This window comes from Oreochromis niloticus, linkage group LG13, assembly GCF_001858045.2.
Source record: "Oreochromis niloticus isolate F11D_XX linkage group LG13, O_niloticus_UMD_NMBU, whole genome shotgun sequence".
Lineage (NCBI taxonomy): Eukaryota > Metazoa > Chordata > Actinopteri > Cichliformes > Cichlidae > Oreochromis > Oreochromis niloticus.
This window is the reverse complement of record NC_031978.2, coordinates 7,505,360-7,527,273: the sequence shown is the minus strand read 5'-3', so window position 1 is coordinate 7,527,273 and position 21,914 is coordinate 7,505,360. Positions and strand designations below refer to the sequence as shown.

General features: G+C 41.6%; 1 protein-coding gene across 6 annotated transcripts in view; it reads right to left on the bottom strand.

Annotated features, from left to right (window-relative positions):
* ehbp1 (EH domain binding protein 1) overlaps window positions 1–21,914 on the bottom strand; it is a 159,240-nt gene that overhangs the window by 76,581 nt on the left and 60,745 nt on the right. For all 6 annotated transcript variants that reach the window (XM_019366884.2, XM_025897774.1, XM_003438236.5 and 3 more), the window contains 3 exons: window positions 18,998–19,244; window positions 3,399–3,577; window positions 2,212–2,260 (listed from right to left, as the gene is read on the bottom strand). In XM_019366884.2, coding sequence (XP_019222429.1) covers window positions 2,212–2,260; window positions 3,399–3,577; window positions 18,998–19,244 — 475 coding nt within the window. The remainder of the gene's footprint in view (window positions 1–2,211; window positions 2,261–3,398; window positions 3,578–18,997; window positions 19,245–21,914) is intronic.

Here is a 21,914-nt window from a genome sequence, read left to right as displayed (position 1 = left end):
TTAATTCTTCATGGCAAAAATTCAGCAAACATTATATTAAATGGCCCAATTGAGAAATGGTATCATCCATTCTATTAGTTTAGCCAGTATCGTGAGTCTAACCCCTTATAACACTCTCAGCATTGTGTGAAACAATGGCAGCTAAAAATACATACATTACAGGCCCAGGTTTTTGAGAGCTGCGTGAGAATTAACAGGAAGTGGTAGGTAATATCTACTTGTATCTCCATTTTGGCCACTATACATGAGCACCAGGTGTAGATCTCCACAGAGAAGCTGGCCGCAGCACGCCGGCTACAGTGCTGCAGCTATTCACCAGCTATCACCTTCTACGGCATATTCCCATATTACTTATATCTAGCCAATTTCTTCAGGGCTACTTGAGCACCTGGAGGGGGGTGAGGGGCAGTTAGCAGATATGGGATTGGGTCTCTACCTCTCCCTCCACTGTGGTTATTGTCAACAGGCTAGCATTCATGCCTAACAGGGCCACCAGAGGTTATCGCTCAGCCAGAGAGTGTATGAGAAGAGGAAATCAAGCTGCAGGAACCCGACGCATATCGTTCTGTGTAGCCCTCGGGGCCGAAGAGGGGACGCTGGTGTGCCGTGTGAATACAGGTGCGTGCAGCGTGTGTGTAGTAAGTGCGGGAAAAATACAGAAATGCGCAAAGAAGTAAATGTGGAGGCGAAGAGCCAGCGGGCAAAAAAAAAAAAAAAAATGTAGATCTGTGTGGAAGGAAAACCTTAACAACCCTAACAGTGAATGTGCAAACATGAAGACATAGGGCAACAATGAAAAATAGGTGTGTGCATCTGCTTTATGTGTGGGTCAAAATTTGTTAGAAGAGGAGAGGAATGAAACTCTTCTTTTCACACATACATTTTGCAGTTTTGCTTCTGCACAAAATCACATGGGATGGAAATCAGACAATCAAGTGCGACTTTGAGCTTTAATTCAGCGAGTTTTATAATATACATAAATTTACAACTGTTTAAGAATGACAACCATATTTATACACCCCCCCCATATTCAGAGGATCAAAATTAATGGGATAATTGACATTCACAATTTCATGGCCAGGTGAGACCTGCTCACTTGTTATTTCAAGACAAATGAAGCAGGCTGTTGATTCAAAGTGCTGAATTTGAATTGTGAAGGTTTTCACTGTAATTTTTGAGATCCTAAGATATATTAGTGTAAGTGAGCAACCATTAGCCTGTAAAACCCAAATAAACCTCAGACAGACAGCAAAAACTTTACAAGAGGACAAATCAAAAATCGTTTGCATTGTTAAAAAGAGTGAATGCACTGACCAGCTCAGCATCACCAAAAGGCCTGAAAGACCACAGCAGACTAAACTAAAGAAAAACTAACAGTGAAGTGTACGGAGCTATACTCTGCTTAGATTCAGCCAAATGCTGCAAAACTGACCAGACAGCGCTTCACCGCGCAAATGGATAATAACTCAAAGCATACTGCAAAAGCAATGGGATAGAAATGGGATAGTCTTCAATAAGTGACTCAGTCATCTGATTCAAAACCCAAGAGAGCATGGTTTTCGATTGCTTTTCGATTATTAAGTAAAAACCTGAATGCAGAAATACCCACAAACATGTAGCTACAGGCAGCTGCTGTAAAGATCTGGGGGAGCAACTCGAGGGAGTAAACACAACATTCGCTGATGTCCATGGTGCTACACCCCTGTTTTACATTTCAGGCAGACATTGTTTTGTTTTTTTCATCCAAGTATTTAAAAGTCTTTACATGTAATTGTTAGTTTGTCCCATTAATTTTGAACCTCTGAAAACAAAAACGTATGGCTGACACCAAATCCCTGTTTACACCATTTAAAGCCACTGCTCTAAGCAACACAAGACAAATGTTCTCTTATTAAAAACACACAAGTAGCTAAAGTAGTTTAGTAAGCTCCCAGCATGCTGCTGAGCTGAACACACTTTCTCACCTCTGCCAGGTGACTAAGTCGTGCTTCACGTACACACATCACAGCAGGGGGGGGGCATCTTATGAAAACTGTCATTTGTGTGTGTACATGCATTTGACTGTCTTCCTATGTGTGTCTACCCATCCCGTTCAAACCACATAAACACAATATCCATGGATTAATGGCAGATCTCTAAATAAGGCCAAATGGAGATGTGGATGGGAGGGAGCTAAGTGGTGTGAAGGGCCCAGCGGTGGCTGCCTCTTACCTTTTTGTTGTTTTCTTTAATATCCTGAGGATTGAGCGACTTGTAGTCTCTGAAAGAACAGTGGGGAGGGTTGGAGAGGAGGTGAGCAGAAAGAGAGAGAGAAAAAAAAAGGTAGACAGAGAGACATAGTGGAGAAAAAGGTATGTTTAAATATGCGTCACATGTAATGGTATTAGAACTGTAACATGCAATTTCATAGCAGTGCAATCAACAGAACTAATAGAGTGGAAAATATGTAAAAATAACACACCGGAGAGGAAAGGCACACAAGCACAACCACACACACACAAACACGTGTACACAAAATTATCTTCATGTCTGCCTTCTTGATGGGACTGCAGGTTTTCCATATGATGTTCTTTTGAGTGTCACACACACACACACACACACACACACACACAGAATACTTCAAAGAATTATAATCGCACACACAAGAACAACACGATTAGTGTTGGCAGCAAACATACAACAGTTTTTGACTGTGGAAATGGCAGATTGAGTGTTTGTATGAATGAATCACATTAATCAAACACGGGCACACTACAGGTTAACTGTGCAAATATAATAGTGAGGGATTAGGGGTGTAAGAATTCTGAAACCGAGACCGAAATCACGATACAAACACACCATCAGCTAACGGTGGAGTCTTTCAAGCAGCTTGATTTGGATAGATTTAATGTCACTTTCGGCAGCATACTCAACTTTCCCTTTTTTCTACTCAGTTTCTTTCAACACTTTTCTTTGTTATACAGTCTGCAACATTTACTTTTTCGTTCCTCATTGCACTCAGTTCCAGTTTTCATTAGAAACCACACAGACAAAGATAAAAAGTAGATGCTAAAGGAGGATACGAGTTAAAATAAATTATATATTTCTATCTTATAGGTCTAACGCTTGACTGATGATTTAGACCTCAGTGGGAAACATATGTCTATGCAGAAGTCAATATTTAACTGAAAATGCATAAGAAAAATGGGCTTTAATTTCGTCTTTTCTACATTAGGATTTTTTTCCCCCCCCCAAAGGCGGGAAAAAGTAGTCTGGGAGTATCGTTACACCCCTACAAGTTATGAAATAAGATTAGGTATAACATTAGGTATAACTAGAACATATGACCTGACTTGAGTTAATTATTAAGTTTAGAATGAGTGTGAATTTAGTGTGATCTGTGCGTTTGTGGTTCGTACATCAAGTCGGGTCTGAAATGGTGCAGCAGGGCGCAGAAGGCCAGCCCGTTCCTCCAGGACGTGGTGAAGTTGGTGATCTTCACTCCACGGTAGTTCTTCGTGACCTCGCGGCACCAGGCCAGCAGGGACTGGCTGGCATTGGGTTTTCCTCCCAGAATGGGGCTTGGGACTGGGCTGGGCTGCAGGCAGGAGGCGGTGGCAGGGTTAAAGGGGTAATGATGGGGGAGAAAGAAGCAAGAGGGAGACTCCTTAAATGTCATGTTTATAAAAAACAAAAACAAAAACAAAAACAAAAAACAAAAAACACATGAGGGAATTGGTGCAACATTCAGATATATATGATTTAATTACAGCTATCATTTGGGATCACTATATTTAAAGCACAAATGACACCACACATTAATACTTTACCCTTGTACTTTGTCAATTAATTTCCAATGTATATATTTATGCAGCCCTCCTTCCCTTCACTCCTTAAACACCCCCCTTTTCTTTATTTATTTCTCAATAAAAATGTTTCACTTAAAAACCACTACCCATCCAATTAGCACGACACCGGGACAAAATGAGCTTGCACACGAATGAACGTGCACACACACAGACTCGCGCCGTAATGAAGGGTCATTCAGAATGCAGCGTATGACCGTGAATAATGTAAACATCTTATTAATTAGCTCCGCCTTTGAAGTCTTATCTGGGTTGAAAAAGCTCTCACCATTAGGAGCCTTTCCTGTCCTAGACTCCAAATCCCACAAATCCTCAGTGGTGTGGAGACACTGGTCTTTGCCCGACGCCCGTGCTATTCTGATTATTCAGCTGGCTGTTCACTAATCTGGTTATGGAGGGACTGATAAGGGATAATTCTCTCAGATCATTTTGGAGAGGAACGGCAAAAATGTCATAGAGATTTGATTAAATTCATTAGAGGCCAATGATCAAAAAGAATGAAATGTGTTCCAAATGCAAGCGTACATTAGTCTTTCGTGTAAAAAAAATACAGTTAACATATAACAAATGACACAGACATCATGAATTATATTATGCAATATGTTTGAGAAAGTTTACAGCATATAATATTTCATAGTTTGCTTTATCTGCACACATTTTGTTAACATTACTCACTTAAATGAGAGCTGTGACATTCAAACATTACCAGGTGATGTTTAAACTTTACCTTTACTCAAGCCTCAGCAGAGACCAGTGAAGGAAAGAAGTTAGCTGCACATGAGGTGATGTTGATCTCAGTAACTAGTTAACCCAGTTTTAAGACCCACGGTGGAGAGTTGCAGCTAAAGACAGTTCTCACTGTGTGAACCTCACTCCCCTAACAAGGCTTGTGGTGGCCAACCAACCCCCTCTCTTGGCTGCTTTCCGCTACTGCATTAAGAAGAAATAAAGTCGAAGGATGGGAGCCAAGACTGTGGACATTTGAATTTTAAGGAGATAGAATTTCCGGCGTGCTGACTAATTGCTCATCAGAACATTTGTCAAATTTAGATGGTTTTGTGTTATTTTTAAGTTATAAACTGAAAAAAGGCTTGATATTATGCCAACATGACACAGCTAATGCCGGCAGACCTTGCCCTAGCCGTTCACAAATTTTTAAATATTAAATATATTTAGTTTGCAAGGTCAAAAGAGAAAAAAATAAGCCATTTAGCCCATAAGCACAAGAAAGTCTGTTACTCATCCATTGTTGCATTTTAAACTATGACTATGTGCCTGGAGTCTACCAAGAAGCCACAAGCTCCAAAGCAGATGAAAGAGACTGGAGGCCATCTCTAATAGCAGCTCCTAACCTTTGTACCAGTGTGTGTGTGTGTGTGTGTGTGTGTGTGTGTGTGTGTGTGTGTGTGTGAGTCAATCAGGCCCCGATGGCAGACTCGGTACAGGGAGACGGTAGCGAGAGCCTGAGGGGCAGGCACTTGACATTTCCGGCTCATCTTTAAAAAGAGGGCCTTAACCTTTCCCCACAGCTCCGTCAGACACGTTTTAGGAGATCTCGACAAAACCTCAGTGCTTCTCAAACAAATGGAAAGGGGGAAAAAAGGAAGCAAAAAAACAGGATAAGAAGTCATAAAATCATGCGGCAAAGAGATAAGGATTATCTTATTGTTAAAATTACAGCATGTGGATAGCGGTTATTTTGTTTTGTTTGTTTCTAACCATGAGTACTGATCATTTCAAAGACTCAAACTCCGGTCGTTTTCTTCTTTTGCCGCCATTTGTGTGTGCCATTAAATTGTGTGTGTGTGTGTGTTTTTAGAGTTTCAGTGTGGAGTGGTCTTCCTCCAGGCCTTCCCCTTCTGCTTTTTCAAGTGACGGTTGAAAGTAGCTGTCTAATTTGAGCGCTCTAATTACCTGGGATTAGAGACCAGGTGCTATTAAAGCAATTAGACACACAGCACACTCCAGTGCCGCAGACCCTGTACCCTAGCCGGCAGAAAACACACAAACGTACACATACACACACACACACACACACACACACACACACACACACACACACACACACACACACACACCTGTGTAACACAGCCAGTGGAAATAAATATTAAGTTTAAGGGAAAGTGTCTTTAAGGCTCATTCACCTCGCCACAAATACACACAAATAATCACTTATACATACTTCTGACTTCAATTAAAAGTATGTGGAGGTGTGTTACTGGAAATTGGCAAGCCATTTTAAAAACACAGATTAACCAAATGTTTTCTTCATTTCCGACAAACCCCTCGCAGCGACCCTACAGCCATCACAACCTAAAGCGGGTGTAGTTTTCCTCATAACCGTTTCATTACCACCTTTTCCGATAAAGGTTTTACAAATGCATCGTGCCACTCGAGCTTTCATATCCATCAAATATTGAACAAATACCATATCGTCTGTTACAGGACTGGCTGCATTTCCTTAAGACACAAACACAGGAGTGAAATTTTCATGAGGAGCAGAAATGCACCCTGACTTATCAAACAGTTTGCTGTCTTGCCTAAAGGAGCGAGTGCATGTGTGTGTGTTTGTCTTTTATCAGTCTGTGTGAATGTCACTGTGTGTGTGTGTGTGTGTGTGTGTGTGTGTTTGTGTGTTACACTGACACAGTCATGTAGCTAGCTCGGCTCGAGGGTAGGATTAGCGGAGAGCATTGCCTTGGCCCACAAACATTCCATATTAAAAAATGAAAAGGCAACCTTCATTACTATCAGTGGCACATAACCTCCCCTCTTCCTCCTCCTCTGCTACTATTATACACAGCCATAACAGCCTGGGCAGAAAATACAAGCCACTGACAAGAGATTCCATTATTTCCTGATGCCTCAGTGTCAACAACATACATCTGACGGGGCAAAGAAAGCAAAAAAAATGGAGGAAGGGAAAAGGATGTTAGAGAGAAAGGAGGGGGGTTAAGCTCACTACAATGCCTGAATGACAAGATAGGAGGAAACCTGGGAATGGAAGCATCCAGCTTCCTGTTGGTGCTGGAGTCAGGAGGAGGATTTTTGGTTTCACAGATTTTGGGAGGGTGATGTGAGATCTGAAATAACGGTGATGCTGTTCAACAATGACAGAGATAATTAATAAGCTCTCAGAGGATAACGTGGAGCTACAGAACAATTCTAGAGTGAGGTTGTTGTCTTTACTGTAGATGTGGACCACGAGCAAATATTTAATTTACTGTAGATAGGCAAGACAATATTACAAACGCTTTCGATCAAGTGGGCCGCACCAGTAAAGCCACTTTATTAAATAAATAAAGATACAAATTCTCCACTTTATTCAAAAGTAAAGAAATACTCTGAAAATGTTCAACTGAGCTACTCGAAATAAGCTGAAACCGTAAGTTGAAGAAAAGACCCATCTTACCCTACCTCCTTAAAAAGTTTCCAGAAAACACTATGTGAAATTAATTTCTTATTTAAAAAACAGATGGACAGTCTGAAAATAAAATATATTTCAGTTTTTACACACTGATCAAATCTACCATTCATAATGGAAATGCAAAAAACCTTCACCTGTAGAGGTTTTGTAACAGAACAGCAAGAATTTACATCTGTAAGACTCAAAAACAGTCTTTAGATGTAGAGATACGTTACATTTTGTGATTCATGTTTTTAGTAGGTGTTGGCTTTGTTGGCTTCATTGGAGCGTGATCTTCAGCACACACTGTGGCGGTTTGTAGTGAAACAATTGGGATGAAAGTCAGCAGCTCCAAGCCGGAGGTTCTCTGCCAGAAAAGGGTGGATTGTTTCCTCTTGGTTGGGGGAAAATGGCTGTCCCAAGTGAGGGAATTCAAGTTTCTCAGGGTCTTACTTATTTAATGGCTGTAAGACGACCTGTGAGGTGGTCAACGGTAACTTCCAGTCTCAACTGGATAGTCATGGTGAAAGGGGAGAAGACATCTAGAACACCCTGAATAGTTTGATGCCACCGGGACTAAACTTCAGATAATCATAGGATAATGGGTGGATGGACTTTCCATCAGCTTCCACTTCACATCACACTAGGATGGGCAGTGCACTGGTTTTAAAAAACTGGAGTAATTAAAATTTCCCTGGAAATGTTTACACTTTGCAAAGCGAAGGATCGAATTGACCCTTCAGCAGCCAAACTGAGTTGAAATGAGGGCAAAAGGGTACAAACTTATTGGATTTTAAGATACATCTATTAGTAACGCTGATAATGTATTTTGTTAAAGCCGTAAGATTTTGCTTCCAGTCATTAGTTTAGTTAATAAAACAACTTTTAATTGCTTATTGCAGACAAGTCTTATACCTTTTGCCCCACTAACAGTGTGGAGAATTGCAGAGTCAAGGGTAAAAATCTGAAAGAAAGTCTACTAAACTGTACCCAAACGAAGATCAACAAATGTAAACAAAGTCACGTGGCATTTAACATGGGGACTAAAGCACACAGAGGCCACCAAACTGGCCTTTCTGAGTCATAAAAAAAAGACACAAGTCAAACATTTTAAAGTGGCAGCTTTGTCTCTCACTCTGGGGCATGACGCTTCAATGGAAACTTAACTGGGCTCAACCCAATGACATAAACCCACGACTCTGTGGAGAGAAAAGAGCTTCCGTGTCTTTCCAATCTCACTTTCGAGGCTTCAAAGCAGTGTCAGAGAGTGTCAGATTTGAGGAGGTGTTGAATCTCATACTCTTTAAAACTTGTAATCCGCTCAAGGAGCCTAAGGCAAAAAAAAAAAAAAAAAGAAAAGAAAAGGAAAGTCCATGCACACACATATACACACAGTGCAAAGTACACACAAACACACGCTTTAAAGGATAAAGACACACATACTGTACATGCATGCAAACAGCAGGGACATACACACTTACTGTATGGATAACAACATCTTAGAAATGGTAGCCTAACACACTCCTCTTATCCAAGATACACATACTTGGGGAAAAAATTAATACCTGCTCATATTTAAGAGGATAGGGTTGGTGCACTTAAGTGGCCTGTCCATCCTGCTACAGAAAAACCTCATCTGATTGGCTCATCTCCAAATACCCACATACTCAATTATTTAATTGCACCTTCAATCAAAACAAGCAATTTGTTTAATCTGAGCTTTCCAAGTCCGACGTCTTCACATTAGGAAAAACACGGAGCGGAAAAAGAGAGAGAGGGAGAACGATCACCTCGCGTCATCTTACCCATGAAATTATGCTTCGGATTTCAAACGCTGCCTGCGTGAGAGCGGAGGGGAGGGAGCAAAGTCCAATCAAAAGTTCAATTATGTAAATGGAGATGTGAAGTGGATGGGGCAATAAGGAGATCGGGGAGAAGGAGGGGTTTGTGGGGAGGCTGGGGGGCAAAGGGGTGGAACAGGAGAGGAGAGTGAATGTAGCGTGAAAAATAATACACATTAACATACAAAGAAAATGTATGTCTCATTACCTTTGTAATCGACTGGGGGGGGGCTCCTTCCAAAGAGAGGTGTGAGTACGAGAGCTGCAGATGCTGTTTAGTTAAGTTGGGCTTTATTTTACGTACAGGTGGAAACAGAAGGGCAGCCCATCTATGACACACTGAAACTGCTTCAGCAAGCTTTCATAGCTATTTAACAAATCTTTGCACTGTGGCTTTGTGTACTGTCACCAAGTAGAGAAATATGTAAATAAACTCATCATGATGGCGATGGGGGGAGGTTGCTGGTGATTTACGCTTTCCATCACTTGCAGGCCAAGACAGAGGGCCTTTCGGCGGTTGGCTACAGAGATGTAAAATGCAAAAATCTGGAAAAGCGGTTTCCTTTTCCAGGACCGTATCGCTTCCAAGGCCTATTTTGCTCCACAGGCATAACCATGCAAAGCTGTCTTTACAAAAAAAAAAAAAGCATACAGGAGAGGACAAGGCTTTGAAATTGAAATAAAACCATTCACTGAAAAAAAAAAAAAAGGAAAATAAAATGGAGGGAGGGACAGTGCCAGCTTGCAGTGTGCCCACCCGCCCGCTTGCTCGCCTAACATGTAACACAGGGGCATAATGTGGTGTAAGCGCTGGCTTTAGCTTGTCATGGAAACGGCAGTAGCATTACCCACACTCACGCCTCTGCAAATTAGCTTTGGCTGTGGGGAAAAGGCATGCAGGGTGGGTAGGTTTGAGATCGAGTGTGTGCGGTGAGGATGCTGTCTGCAGTGGGGACAAAACAAGACAACATCACAGATGGTAAAAATTTCCTACACTCCATTTCTTTGAGTCCTTCTCCATCTGCCTCCTTTCATAAGTTACACTGATCTAACAGAAGATATTTCAGACTCCTCCTGAGCCATTTCCTTCTCCTCAATCACCATTTCAAAAATTACACTGTCACAAGTTAAAATTGAAACCTCACAGTTGTCACAGTTGCCACTTCAAACACCGCTCAAAATCAGTGCATATGGTTGTCCTGTATATGGGTACGTATGGCCAAGACATGCCTTTGCCTGGAAATCATATGTATGCACATAAACGTACATTTTAAAATCCAGATTTGCACGAATTCAAAGTCCTCCCACATCTAATGCTCTAATCGCCTCCTAATCTCTCTCAGATAAATAAATAAGGTTTGTGAGAAAGAGGAGAAAATGGGAGGCTGCTTTTATAAATCTATTTCGCATTAGTCTGCTTTAACTGCCATTTCAACTGCACTTGGTTGAGCAGTGAAGGAGACAAAATTAAGAGACTGCAAGTCTGAGAGGACCTGTGAAAAACACAGGTGAAGCAGCTCTGGAAGGCAGGAAGTCACAGAACAGGGTTATAGCAAAGACTACAACTACTTTCCTGCTGTTACCCTCTTGGAGTTGATCAAATTAGAAAAAATAGGCACAGGTACACTTGCACATAGATTTTTATTTAATTTTTTTTTTTTTTTAATGCAGTTGGGCATTATTGGCGTGTCCTTGTGGCTCTGCTGCACTTCAATATTCAAACAAATCACCATTTGATAAATCTGTTAAAACAGTGTTTGTGTGTTTATTTGTAACTGGGTTTTTACAGGACAAAAAAATAAAATCATCCTGCCACCTGACCCCATCACATTCAGCTGATATATATATATTTATGTTTTGGTACTTTTTTTTTATAAGCCAGAAGACATTTTCTGAGTCACAGGCCCTCAAAGTACCTTCACCTTCTAACTTCTTACAAACAAAAGACACATTTTCAGAGCTAGAAAACACATCTGAGATCAAAATTTGATTTTAAATCCAAAGTCCATTTTTTTTCCAGCAGGATTTCTTCGTGACCAACATTAAAACTACGCCTTAACATCCATCTAAATCTTATGCTCTTCCTCCACCTTCTCAGATAAATAACAAGGTTTGGGAGAAAGAAGAGAGGGAGGAAAAGACAGGGGATGTTGTTCTTATAAATCTATACCGTATTAATCTCCTTTAACTGCCATCTTCAACAAACAAATTAGTGGTGCAATGGATTCAGAGATGAGCTGGGCTGATAAAACCACCATTTATCAATTAATCTAAGCCAGGGCAGGGAAAACTCATTAAGGAGGCCACTTTAGGAATTATGTTCTGCAGGTAAAGAGGCAGTTTGTGTGTGTGTGTGTGTATGTATATATATATATATATAAATATATTTGAGGAGTGTGCGTGTTTGGTGGTGGTGGGGGGCTTAATGCAGCATGCAGCGGTTGCTCAACCCCGACACTACAGACTGCCATTGTCCAGCGCAGCGTGGGCTCCAGAGTGATGAGAGGGGTGATAGCAAAGCCAATTAAAATGAACATAATTACAAAGTCACCCCTTTGACTCCTGATCAGAATACACATGCATCAACACAGAGAGAAAAGGAGGACGGGTGCGGTGGAGGAGGACTTACAGGAGCATCCAGAAAGAGAAAAAGTTTGGAGAAAGAATGGAACATTTAAGTGACTAAAAGGCACTAATACATCTGGGTGGTGCTTGAACACCTGACTTTAACCTCATGGACCACCCAACTATAGGCCCCCGATGGCTCCACCCTCAGCAATTTCTCATTTTTAGCATTTAATAGTTTATAAGTTGAAATGCGAATTATTAGATTCCAGCTCAACATGACACGGTTCAGTAGACATGGAGATTCTGAGCAGCTTTATTCTTCTGAATGTCAGTAATCAATCCTACAATCGACCAATTAATGGACAGACATTTCTGCAACCACTAATGTGAAGAGTAGGCAGTCATTCCTTTTGCCCTGTCTGACTTTTTTGTTTTTTTAAACATGAAATACAGACTATAACTGTTAAAGTCATAGTTTATAGTGTCAGGTAAATAGTTTATAAAGAATTGGGAAAACCATTACATAAACAAACAAAAAGGGTTAGAGTGAGGTTCAAGGTTGGGCTGATCATAGATGATGACTGAGACCATAAAGGAGTTCAACTCTCTGTATATCAGGAACATTTCTACTAACTCTCATAACATGGGGTGTCTTTACACAAAAAGACCAAACCAAAATTTCTAAGGGTCCAAACTGTACCTGAAGGACTGGATTTCAGCATCAACTCCTGCTCTGTGAGAGCTCAAATATAAACTGGGAAGGATGCCACCAGGTGATATGAGAGTTGAGCACTGGAAATGCCACTTAGTATTTCCTATAGCACATAAAAGCGCACACCTGCATACTATAATAGGCCAAAAGAGGGGGGCTGGAGGGCTTTAGGAAGAGGCAATTAAAGCCTTATCATTTCTACACTCACTCTCTTTTCCTCAAACATAGACACAAGAGTGCACGTGTGTGCGTGTACACACACTTGAACACACCCGCACAATTTGAAAGAGAAATCACTGACTAATTCATAAGATACTTCCAAGGTCTTTTTTAAATTAAGGAGAACGGTTGGTTTAATTCAATTAAAATGTAGGAAGGGCCACTTAAAGATGACGGGAAGAAGGTTCAGCTTCACTAAGTGAGTGCGGTTTTCAGGAATGTGCGGGGGGTCTCAGACCCTCTGGAGGTCCAAGGAGTTTTCAAGTGCATGGACTTCTATCTCCTCAGATGAAGCCCCCTTAAACCTCACCCCAAAACCCAGGATCCTTCAAGGTTTAAGCCCATACACACCTGGAGCACCAGGGCAGATTAAGACCAGATTAAGATAAAGTTACCCCTTCTTCGGCCGCTATGTCATTCAAACCCCTGGCCTCTACGGCCACTGGATAGAAGGACACACAAGACAAAAAGGTTTGGTTCCTGCGCGCACACACACACACACGCACGCACGCGCACACACACACACACACACACACACACACGCACACACGCACACACACACACAAAGGACTTTCTGGTCATCCTCATAAGCCCTATTAGTCTGCCATAGAGCCTCTCATAGCAGACATCAATCATGGAGGGATTAGTCAATTCCCTCTCTAAATGAGTGGCGAGGGAAACTTCCCTTCAACTCAAAAGCAGGTCTCCTTCTTTCAGAGATTACACAGCGATTTGTTTTCATTTTGTTCCATCTTCATCGTTTTCTGTTTGACTTGCTTTTCATTTCTCTCTCTCTTGCTCTGCGTCTCCCTCGTTCTCTCCTGCTTGCAGCTTGTGAGGTAATCCTTGGCAGATAAAACTAAGGAGGACTTACCAAAGGCAGATTACAAGCGGCGCTTTGCGGAAGGCCCTTTTACACCAGTCGGCGCGGGTATTGAAGAGAGTGAGCTCTTCGCAGTGCTTAACTTGTGAACTCGACATGCACCCAACAGAGGAAGAGGTGGAAAAATGATAGCCACATTACAGTAACTGGATCAAAATATATCCCTCACAACACACACAAGACAGCACATTAATACACACAACAAACACACAGACACTTGTCACTTCTTGGTTACCAGTGAGTAAAACTGAAATGGGAAGGGTGTGTAATATTAATATTTTTGTTTGTCTACTTGAAATGATTAAATGTGTAAATGCCTGGTGCCCTGTGAGACTTCAGGAGTAAAACTGTGCCTCAAACGTGGCTCGAACTGTTCACCGCTACTGGATCTCATTTAGTTGATGCAAAAATATTTAGTGATGATTTAAACAAACAGCCAAAAGTATACGTATTAAATATTTCCTTAAACTTCTAAGACTGCAGAATGTCCAGAGGTTGGTATCGTCTTCTACCTTTCCACTAACTTGATGACAGCGATGCCCTGCAGCTTGAAGCAACAACAGGAAGCCCAATGATTGGACCTACACCGATTGAGAGAAGAAACTGGGTCTCCTCTCTCCCACAAGATCCAATGACAGACCACTCAGAGACGGCAAAAAAAGTTTGGGGAGGGGTCCACGCTGAGAAAAGGTAGACACTGAGAGGTAATTATTTAGCCTTACTCCTCTCAAGGATTATTCTCCTAATATTACACAGCTTATGGAAAGGCCAGCGTGGCCAAAGGGAGCCACTGAGGCTTCAATGCTTTGGTCTCAGAGACGAACTGCAATGCCCATTTCCTTGCTCATAGTGATGCCAAGCTCTGAAATTTAAGAAACACAAAACATTCTCCTGATCTTTTACTTTTAACCCAGTGGTTCTCAAACTGTGGGGCATAGAGCCACTTCAGGTGGAGCGTGGACAACTCTTACCACAAGAGTTTACTGACACTGTCTTGCAGAGCTTTACATGTCAAAAAAATGAACCTAGATGGAAGTGTGCTTTAAATGAACAACAGTCAACAAGGCATTTAGTTTAACATTTAAACTCCAACTATAACGAAGGAGGCTTTTAAATCTACAGTAGCTGCCTAAAAACATTGTACCCAGTCCACTTTCTTTATGTCCTCCATCTGAGTTTCTTTGTGTAAAGGTCTGCAAAACTTATCAGAGAAGATGAATTAACTTTGGACTGGATATAATGATAACAAGACGAGAGACCTTGCAACGGGCAAAGATCAGAAGACAAGAGATGACTGTCCTTGTCTCTTGGGCTCCCCTCTGTCCTCCAAAAACATCCCTCAGTCGTCACAGTAACCTCAGAAACACTCCACAGCACGGATGTGGTCCTCTCCTGCCGCGAACCTCGGTGAAAGCTAATTAAGAAATATCGCAGCCTTCTGCGAACTCAATTAAATAATGTTAATTTATTCTAATTTCAATTTGGAGGTAGTCTGAACAGGAGGAGGGGCTGTGAAAACGTGTGGGAGACGAAGGAGAGCTCTGGCCTCTTCCTTCCCCCCGGCACAGGAGCTCTCACAACCTGCAAAACTCTATTTAATTTGAACCCTTCGACTAACGTGGGTAATCACTGAAGCCCTTCAAATGAAGGGGAGAAAGAAAACATTCCTCTAGTGTCTAATGTGAGTGTGCTTGTAACAAAAATTAATAAAGGGAAAAGTGGTAAAGATTTCATGTAAGATTATGCTTAAAATATTACTCGACATACAAAGAAACGGGTGACACAGTATAGAGTAAAGGAACAGCTGAAAAAAAGCTTTTGCAAACGCACACCAGTTCCAGGATGTAATGTATTGACAGATAAACCACAAAGTTGAAAATGCCTTACTGTTTCCAAAATTCTTTGGCAAATATTAAGATAACACAGAACTTTTTCTTTCAAACTTCTGCCCACACGCATAATCCAACCTCCAACTTTTCTTTATATGAAAATAAGGCAAATAAGTCACGAAGCGGAAACTTGATGAAAATCCAAAGATCAGAGCATCTAAGTGTAGAGCGCTCTGACTACAGAATAGAGATGGAGATGAAACAAAAGGAGGAGTAGAGGATCACTGAGTTACAGCGAGGGAAAAGAGATGGACTGAATCAGACCAGACAGAGCTCACAGCCCGCCCAACAGGAACTCCCTCTGTTCATTTAAATTAATCCCACAGATGTTTTCATCCTTCCAGCTCCTTCACAGATGCTACACTTTAAACTTGACGCACTTCAGGATCTCTAGACGGGACAATGGAATCACATATTGGTATGGGAGCTGTGAAGCATCTAAAGCCCCTTTCAGACATGCTCTCCTTTCCATTATTTTCACGATATCTTAATGCGTCGGCTTCATGTGTCAAAGAACAAACCCGGTCACTTCTCTGTCAAACTCGCGACAGCCATCTAAGCATTCAGACCTAATGACAAGTGCATATAAACTTTCAACATGGTAAAAACTGGACTCACGTGCAGTCATATGTACAACTTTACAACTGTGCATGTCTCTCGAGCTTTATTGTGCAAAGCTCGAGAGACACGTTGGTGTTTCTGTCTGGACATCATAAGACATCCTGGATGAAGTTTCAGTTACAGTTACACAGTATACAGAATAAAGTGATCCGCTGTCATTTAAGACGCCCATGGTTTTGGCCACAATCAAGCTATTATCATGTAGTCTGAATCTGGCATCAATAACAACGGTGGAGAGAGCCAAACACTGAGAAGTGTAGCTACATTTCAATTACTTTCTTTCTACAAGCCTTATTCACAGATTCCTAGAAGCGCTAGAATTCACACATTAACACTTTGATAGGAGCATTAAGGTTTCAGTATCTTGCCCAGCAATACTTCAGCATGCAGACTAGAGGAGCCTGGCATCGAACCGTCGACCTTCTCACTGACAGATGTCCCACTGTATCTCCTGTGCCACTGCTGCCAAGGTATGACCTACCTTCAGATTTCCTCAAACACAAACATCACCCAAAATAAGGCACCTTTAATTAATCATTGAGGCAAAGACCTCCTTTTTCAATTATGTTTTGTTGGGACCTACTGTCCGCTAGTCATCATGAGCAACAAAACAAAAGCTTCTGGAACCTCTGTAGATGCTGCATTTAGATCTGAATCTACATAAGAACTTGAGTTAGTGCCAGCCCATGTGTTTCACTGGCAAAAATCCAGAGCACCGAGCTCATATTATTCTTAATGTAAATCCAATCAATATGTGTAATACCTGTGTATAGAATAAGTGGGCGCACACCATATGTCATGTAGATGTCCTGATTTTCCACAGGCTGGCACTGAAGTGGCTGGTTTTAATGCAATGACAAGGAGGATGAAACTGCATCCAAGAAAAAGTTTAATCCTAAATCTGTTGGAGTGAATGCAAACAAGAAAAAGCTACATCTTTCTCCATGACTGTAGTTGGCTTGTATTTTCTTGTTAGAACTCTTGCTTGGTTTTTACAGGTTTATGAAATATCTTCACCAAAGCACTGCTCGAGGCGCTGACCCTTAAACTCGTTTTCTGTTTGTTGAGTGACCAGCCATTTAAAGCTTGTTCCTCTGCTGCAGCGAATAAATGTGTTAAATGTAATGGTGATACGAGACAAGCAAATCTCTTTCGGTTACCAAAGACAAGATTTCATTTTAAAAGAAGAAAAAAAAGAAAAACTCATTCTAACCCTTCAGGGCAGGTTTGTAAATGTAGAACTGAATATGGTGGCTTTCTGGATATCAATTTCTATTCACATTGTGAGATTAAACTGAATTCTGTGTGTGTGTTTATCTCAGCCCTACACACAATTTGCCCACATTGGTAAAATAAATATAAATGAAGAGCAGACGTCTTATATGCGAGAGGCAGGGGTTAGCTGTGTTTTGAGGGAAGGTTATAACTGCCCGAGTACATATTGACAGAACTGAGCCTTGGGCACATTGAAAACTATAAGAACAGATACATGCATACATTTACACTCTGTGCACGTTCGTAGCGTTATGATGTGTTGGTTTCGTCTTGGCCTCTCAGAGTGGGGATGTCTCCTCTTAATCCTCCCTGACTTCATACATTCAAAGGTCATCTCACAGCCCATGTGTAGGCTGTGGTGTGTACCATGGTGCTGGGTGTGAATAAGAGGAAAAGAAAAACCCTATTCACACTAGCTGTATATGTCAACAAACCCTGTAGCCCTATCCTTGTTTACTGTGAACATCCCATTTCTCTCTCTCTCTCTCACTCTCTCCCCACAATTCCCTGGAAATGTTCCCTCTCTTTTCTGCCGTATTATAACCCTTCACTATCCTCAGCATATTCTTCATTTCACCCCTCCTCTTCAGTCACAATTCATTCTCTACACCCCACCTTGCCCCCTCCACACCAAGCTCCAGAGGCAGGGGCATCTCTTGGCGAAGTGTGGCCCACCACAGGCCACTGGCTTTGGGTAATTAAAGTGGTTTAGGCCCCCTCACCCATGGTCACAGGCAACTGCAGCTGGGTGATAAAGGCACTGTGCCATAATTACATGGACGGCCAGCATCACCGCCCAGCTACACTAAAACAGTCAGCTAGCCAGCTGCATGGGGAGGAGGGACCTGTGTGTGTATGACTAACTGTACTGTGTTTGCGTGTATGTGTGTGCGTGGGCACAGGGGGTCAACACCCCCTTGTGATCGCTCTGCTGTAGTTAAGCCCCCTGTGTTTAAGCCCTACACAGGCTCATTGAGCCCCTACACACACACACTCACAATTTTAACCCCCACTCATCCCCACACCCCCAGCCAATCATTCCCCACCAGTGGTCTGACTCCTGCCGTGAGTGTGTGTGACCATCAGCCATTTAATTAGACCCAGCCATGATTTACCTAATTTAAATAAATAAATAAACATATGAAAACACCCCAATAAACAAATACCTATATTCAAATGAGGAGCTGGGGAGTTTCATGAGCATAAAGAATGGTGCAGGAGATGAGACTGTGCAGGCGGAAAAAAAGCTAATGTAAGGACCACTGGATGTGGCCACACTACTGCAAACACACACACATACACACACACAACACATTCAAAATGCTTCAACTCACTCACTTATAATAAAACATGCTGCACGGACGAGCCAGAGTGAATGACAGGAAGTAGACATGAGGCGAGATCTGTTGAATTTTGGGGTTCAAGCTCAGAGATTTGAATTAAATGTAATTAAATGCAATTAAATGAACTGAAGAGTCTGCGAAGCCGACAAGTAGTTGATGAAATCAAAGTTAAAATCAAAATTTTAAATTGTGCATTCATGTTATAGTGAAGAATACCCAAATAAATACATTTGCTTTATTTTAAAAAGGTATATTTCTCAAAATAGAAAGTAATGATTCTTCATTAAGCACCAGATACACTGCAGAGACAGCCACAGTGTATTTCTTTCTGCATTTTTCACATGCATCACATGGGGATAAATAAAGTTTATTACATTCCAGCAAGGACTGCGTACCTTGGGGGAAGAGGAGGCCAGCTCTCTCCCTATCACTGCTGCCACTGGGCTGGGCCCAACGGGCTGGGCTCTCTCCCCATCAGGGCCAGATGTGGGTTTGTGGGGTGGCGGACTGGGGCCGAGCCCAGGGCTGGTGCCCGGGGGTGGGGGAGCTCTCCTCTTCTGGCTGCTGGCCACATCAGGTGAGGGGCCACCAGCACCCTGCTGCACAGGGCTCAATGTCCTTGGCTCGTAGAATGGGTTGGATCTGGAAAAGAAGGGAAAAGAGAGATTGATGTAATTTATCCATCGAATTTGTAAAAAGGATGAGCTGTAAAACAGTATTTCACTAGGCTGGAGCTTATTCAGAACAGCAGAGCTACACTGTTTTTGATGATCCTACAGAATTGATTTAAAATATTCATACTTGTATATAAAGTCTTAAATATTACAGTTACATCCCAACTCGCACTTTAAGATCCTCCTGATCTTAAAAATAAATTAAAAAAAAGCTAAACCAACAGACACACAATATTCTTCAAAGAGCAGAATTGGGGATACTGGAGGGTGGAGGATAGCGCTGCTGGAGATTTTTTCCTGTTAAAAGGGGATTTCTTCCTCCCCACTGTTGCTTACATGGCATACTGTGATCTTGGGATTTTTTTCTCTAGTATTGCAAGATCTTTACCTTGGGGTTGTTGTTGTCTTGTTGTGATTTGGCGCTATATGAATAAATCTGAATTATACTGGGGGGGAAAAAAAGCACTTATAATGGCCACACTAACTGTTCAGCCACATTTAGAGCAGATATAAAATCTTCCTATTCTCATTTTTAAATACAAGTTTATAAATATTTTCTTTTTGTTTTCTTGTTCATTTTTGAGTTTTAATATGTTAGTGACTTTATTGTTTTTTCTCTTTTTTTCTAGTGTTTTTAATGTGCTCTTCTGCCTATGAAGTCCTTCAAACCTTCACATGTGATTCAGGGCTATACAATAAAACTAAATTTCCTGACTTACAGCAGCAACACAAGGATAAAAGGCAGTCTCCAAAATGCCAATAAAGTTAACATAAACCATCTCAAAGACAGACTGCTATATAAGATATAAAACCTAATTTTTTATCTTGTAAAATTAGGTTGTTGCACAGAAGAAAATATGCATATATTTTGCGTAATCATTAAACATTTTGTTTATAATGACGTATAATAACCATTAGGACCATTTAAACACATCTTTGGATGTATAAATTCATTAATAGGGAAACAAAGGTTTGGTGCAGCACAATGAACAGCACACAGAAAGTGGTAAGTTAATAGAAGATGCAGGTGCACTGAGGTCAGGACTGTGTGACCTCATATCCTCACTACCCAAGGTGGACTACTGACAGACAGGCCAGAGCACGACTACATTACACACACGCACAAGCACGCACCAAAACACACACACATACACATACACATACCACAGTGTTATCAATACACAGGCATGCTGGTGGCAATGAAAGCAGGGGCACGGCCTTAAGACATTCACTCAACATGCAACAAGCAGTCCTAAACAAACAAGAGAATTGGATGGAGGAGGAGGAGGGGGTGAGAGGAAAAACTGATTGACTGGGTATCTCTGAAAGAGAAGGTTGGAGGTACTCAGTGTCTTACTGCAAAGTGATAGAAGGGGGGAAAAAAAGGAGGGAACTGAAGAAAAGAAAAGGAGGCAGGCCTATAGAGAAGGTCTAACAGACCATCGCTGGCTAAAAGACATGTGAAAGGGCTGCAGTCAAAACACTGCGCTGCCCTCTTGAACTTTCTATTCTGCAGTGAGCTGCTCCTGATGTAAGAGACAGAGAAAAAGAAACACACCAGTCAATTCCTGTCTGTCTTTGGACAGCTGAGAGGAGTGAAACATACGCCTGTCTGTGTGACGGCTTCGCTCAGTGGCCAAAAGGGGTTTTCATTGACAATTTGGGCACGGCTGCTCTTGTGGAGATGGTCACACACTATTGGTGAAACAGTTCACTGATGGGAACACTTCACACTGATGTGGGGATCCTTCTGAAGCTAAGATTCAACCCCTAAAGGTTGGCAACCTTTACTGTCACAAGATAAAGTGTATATATAGCTTTTAGAGAAAGTGACACAGCCTATTAAGTATAAAATAGCCTAACATTTCAGTAAAAACTGAGATTCACACATACACAACGTGCTACCTTTTTATGCTGCATTCAATGACTAAATTTTTTCTTGTTCATTTTTTTTAATTTCAGAAAGTTCCACTGAGAATAAATATTTATAAGTAAGGACTGCACGACACAGCCACCAAACTTAACTAAAATGAAAATTTTTTAAAATGCAGCATATACCAAAAAAAAGTAAACAAATAACCCCCCCCCAAAAAAAAACTTAAGAAAAACTGCTCCGCACCTCCGTTGCCAAATTCATCATATCTTTAAATTCAACAACAGATAGAAGCATCTTTACATTTTCTTCTTTACAAAGTAACTGACAGCACTGATGAACCGAAATGATGCAGAACAGGAAGAAGGAAGAGGGAAGAGGGAATGGGAGGGTGTGGGTGGAGAGCAGGCGTAAAGGAGCTCCAAGGTGAAATAAAAATGAGCAGAGTCTACGAGGAAGTGAAGGAGAAAGAGGGAAAGTATGGGGCAACAAGTTGATGGGAGGGAGAGGAGGGGGAGGACGGGTGGAAAGACTGAAGAGGGAGACAAGGTTAAAGAATGCAGTGAAACAACAGGGCCCTTGTTCCTGTTGAAAGAGCTGCCTCGTCACTTTGCCCTGTTTGGAAGGGGGGAGCTGTGCCTACAAGTGCCCCTCTAGAAGGAGGGGGAGCTGCAGGACTCGGGCTGCCAGCAGTAATCGAGAATGTAACTGAGCATTTTAAGTATCGCTACTTATGAAGAAAAGTGCAATTCCTCCGATGGCCAC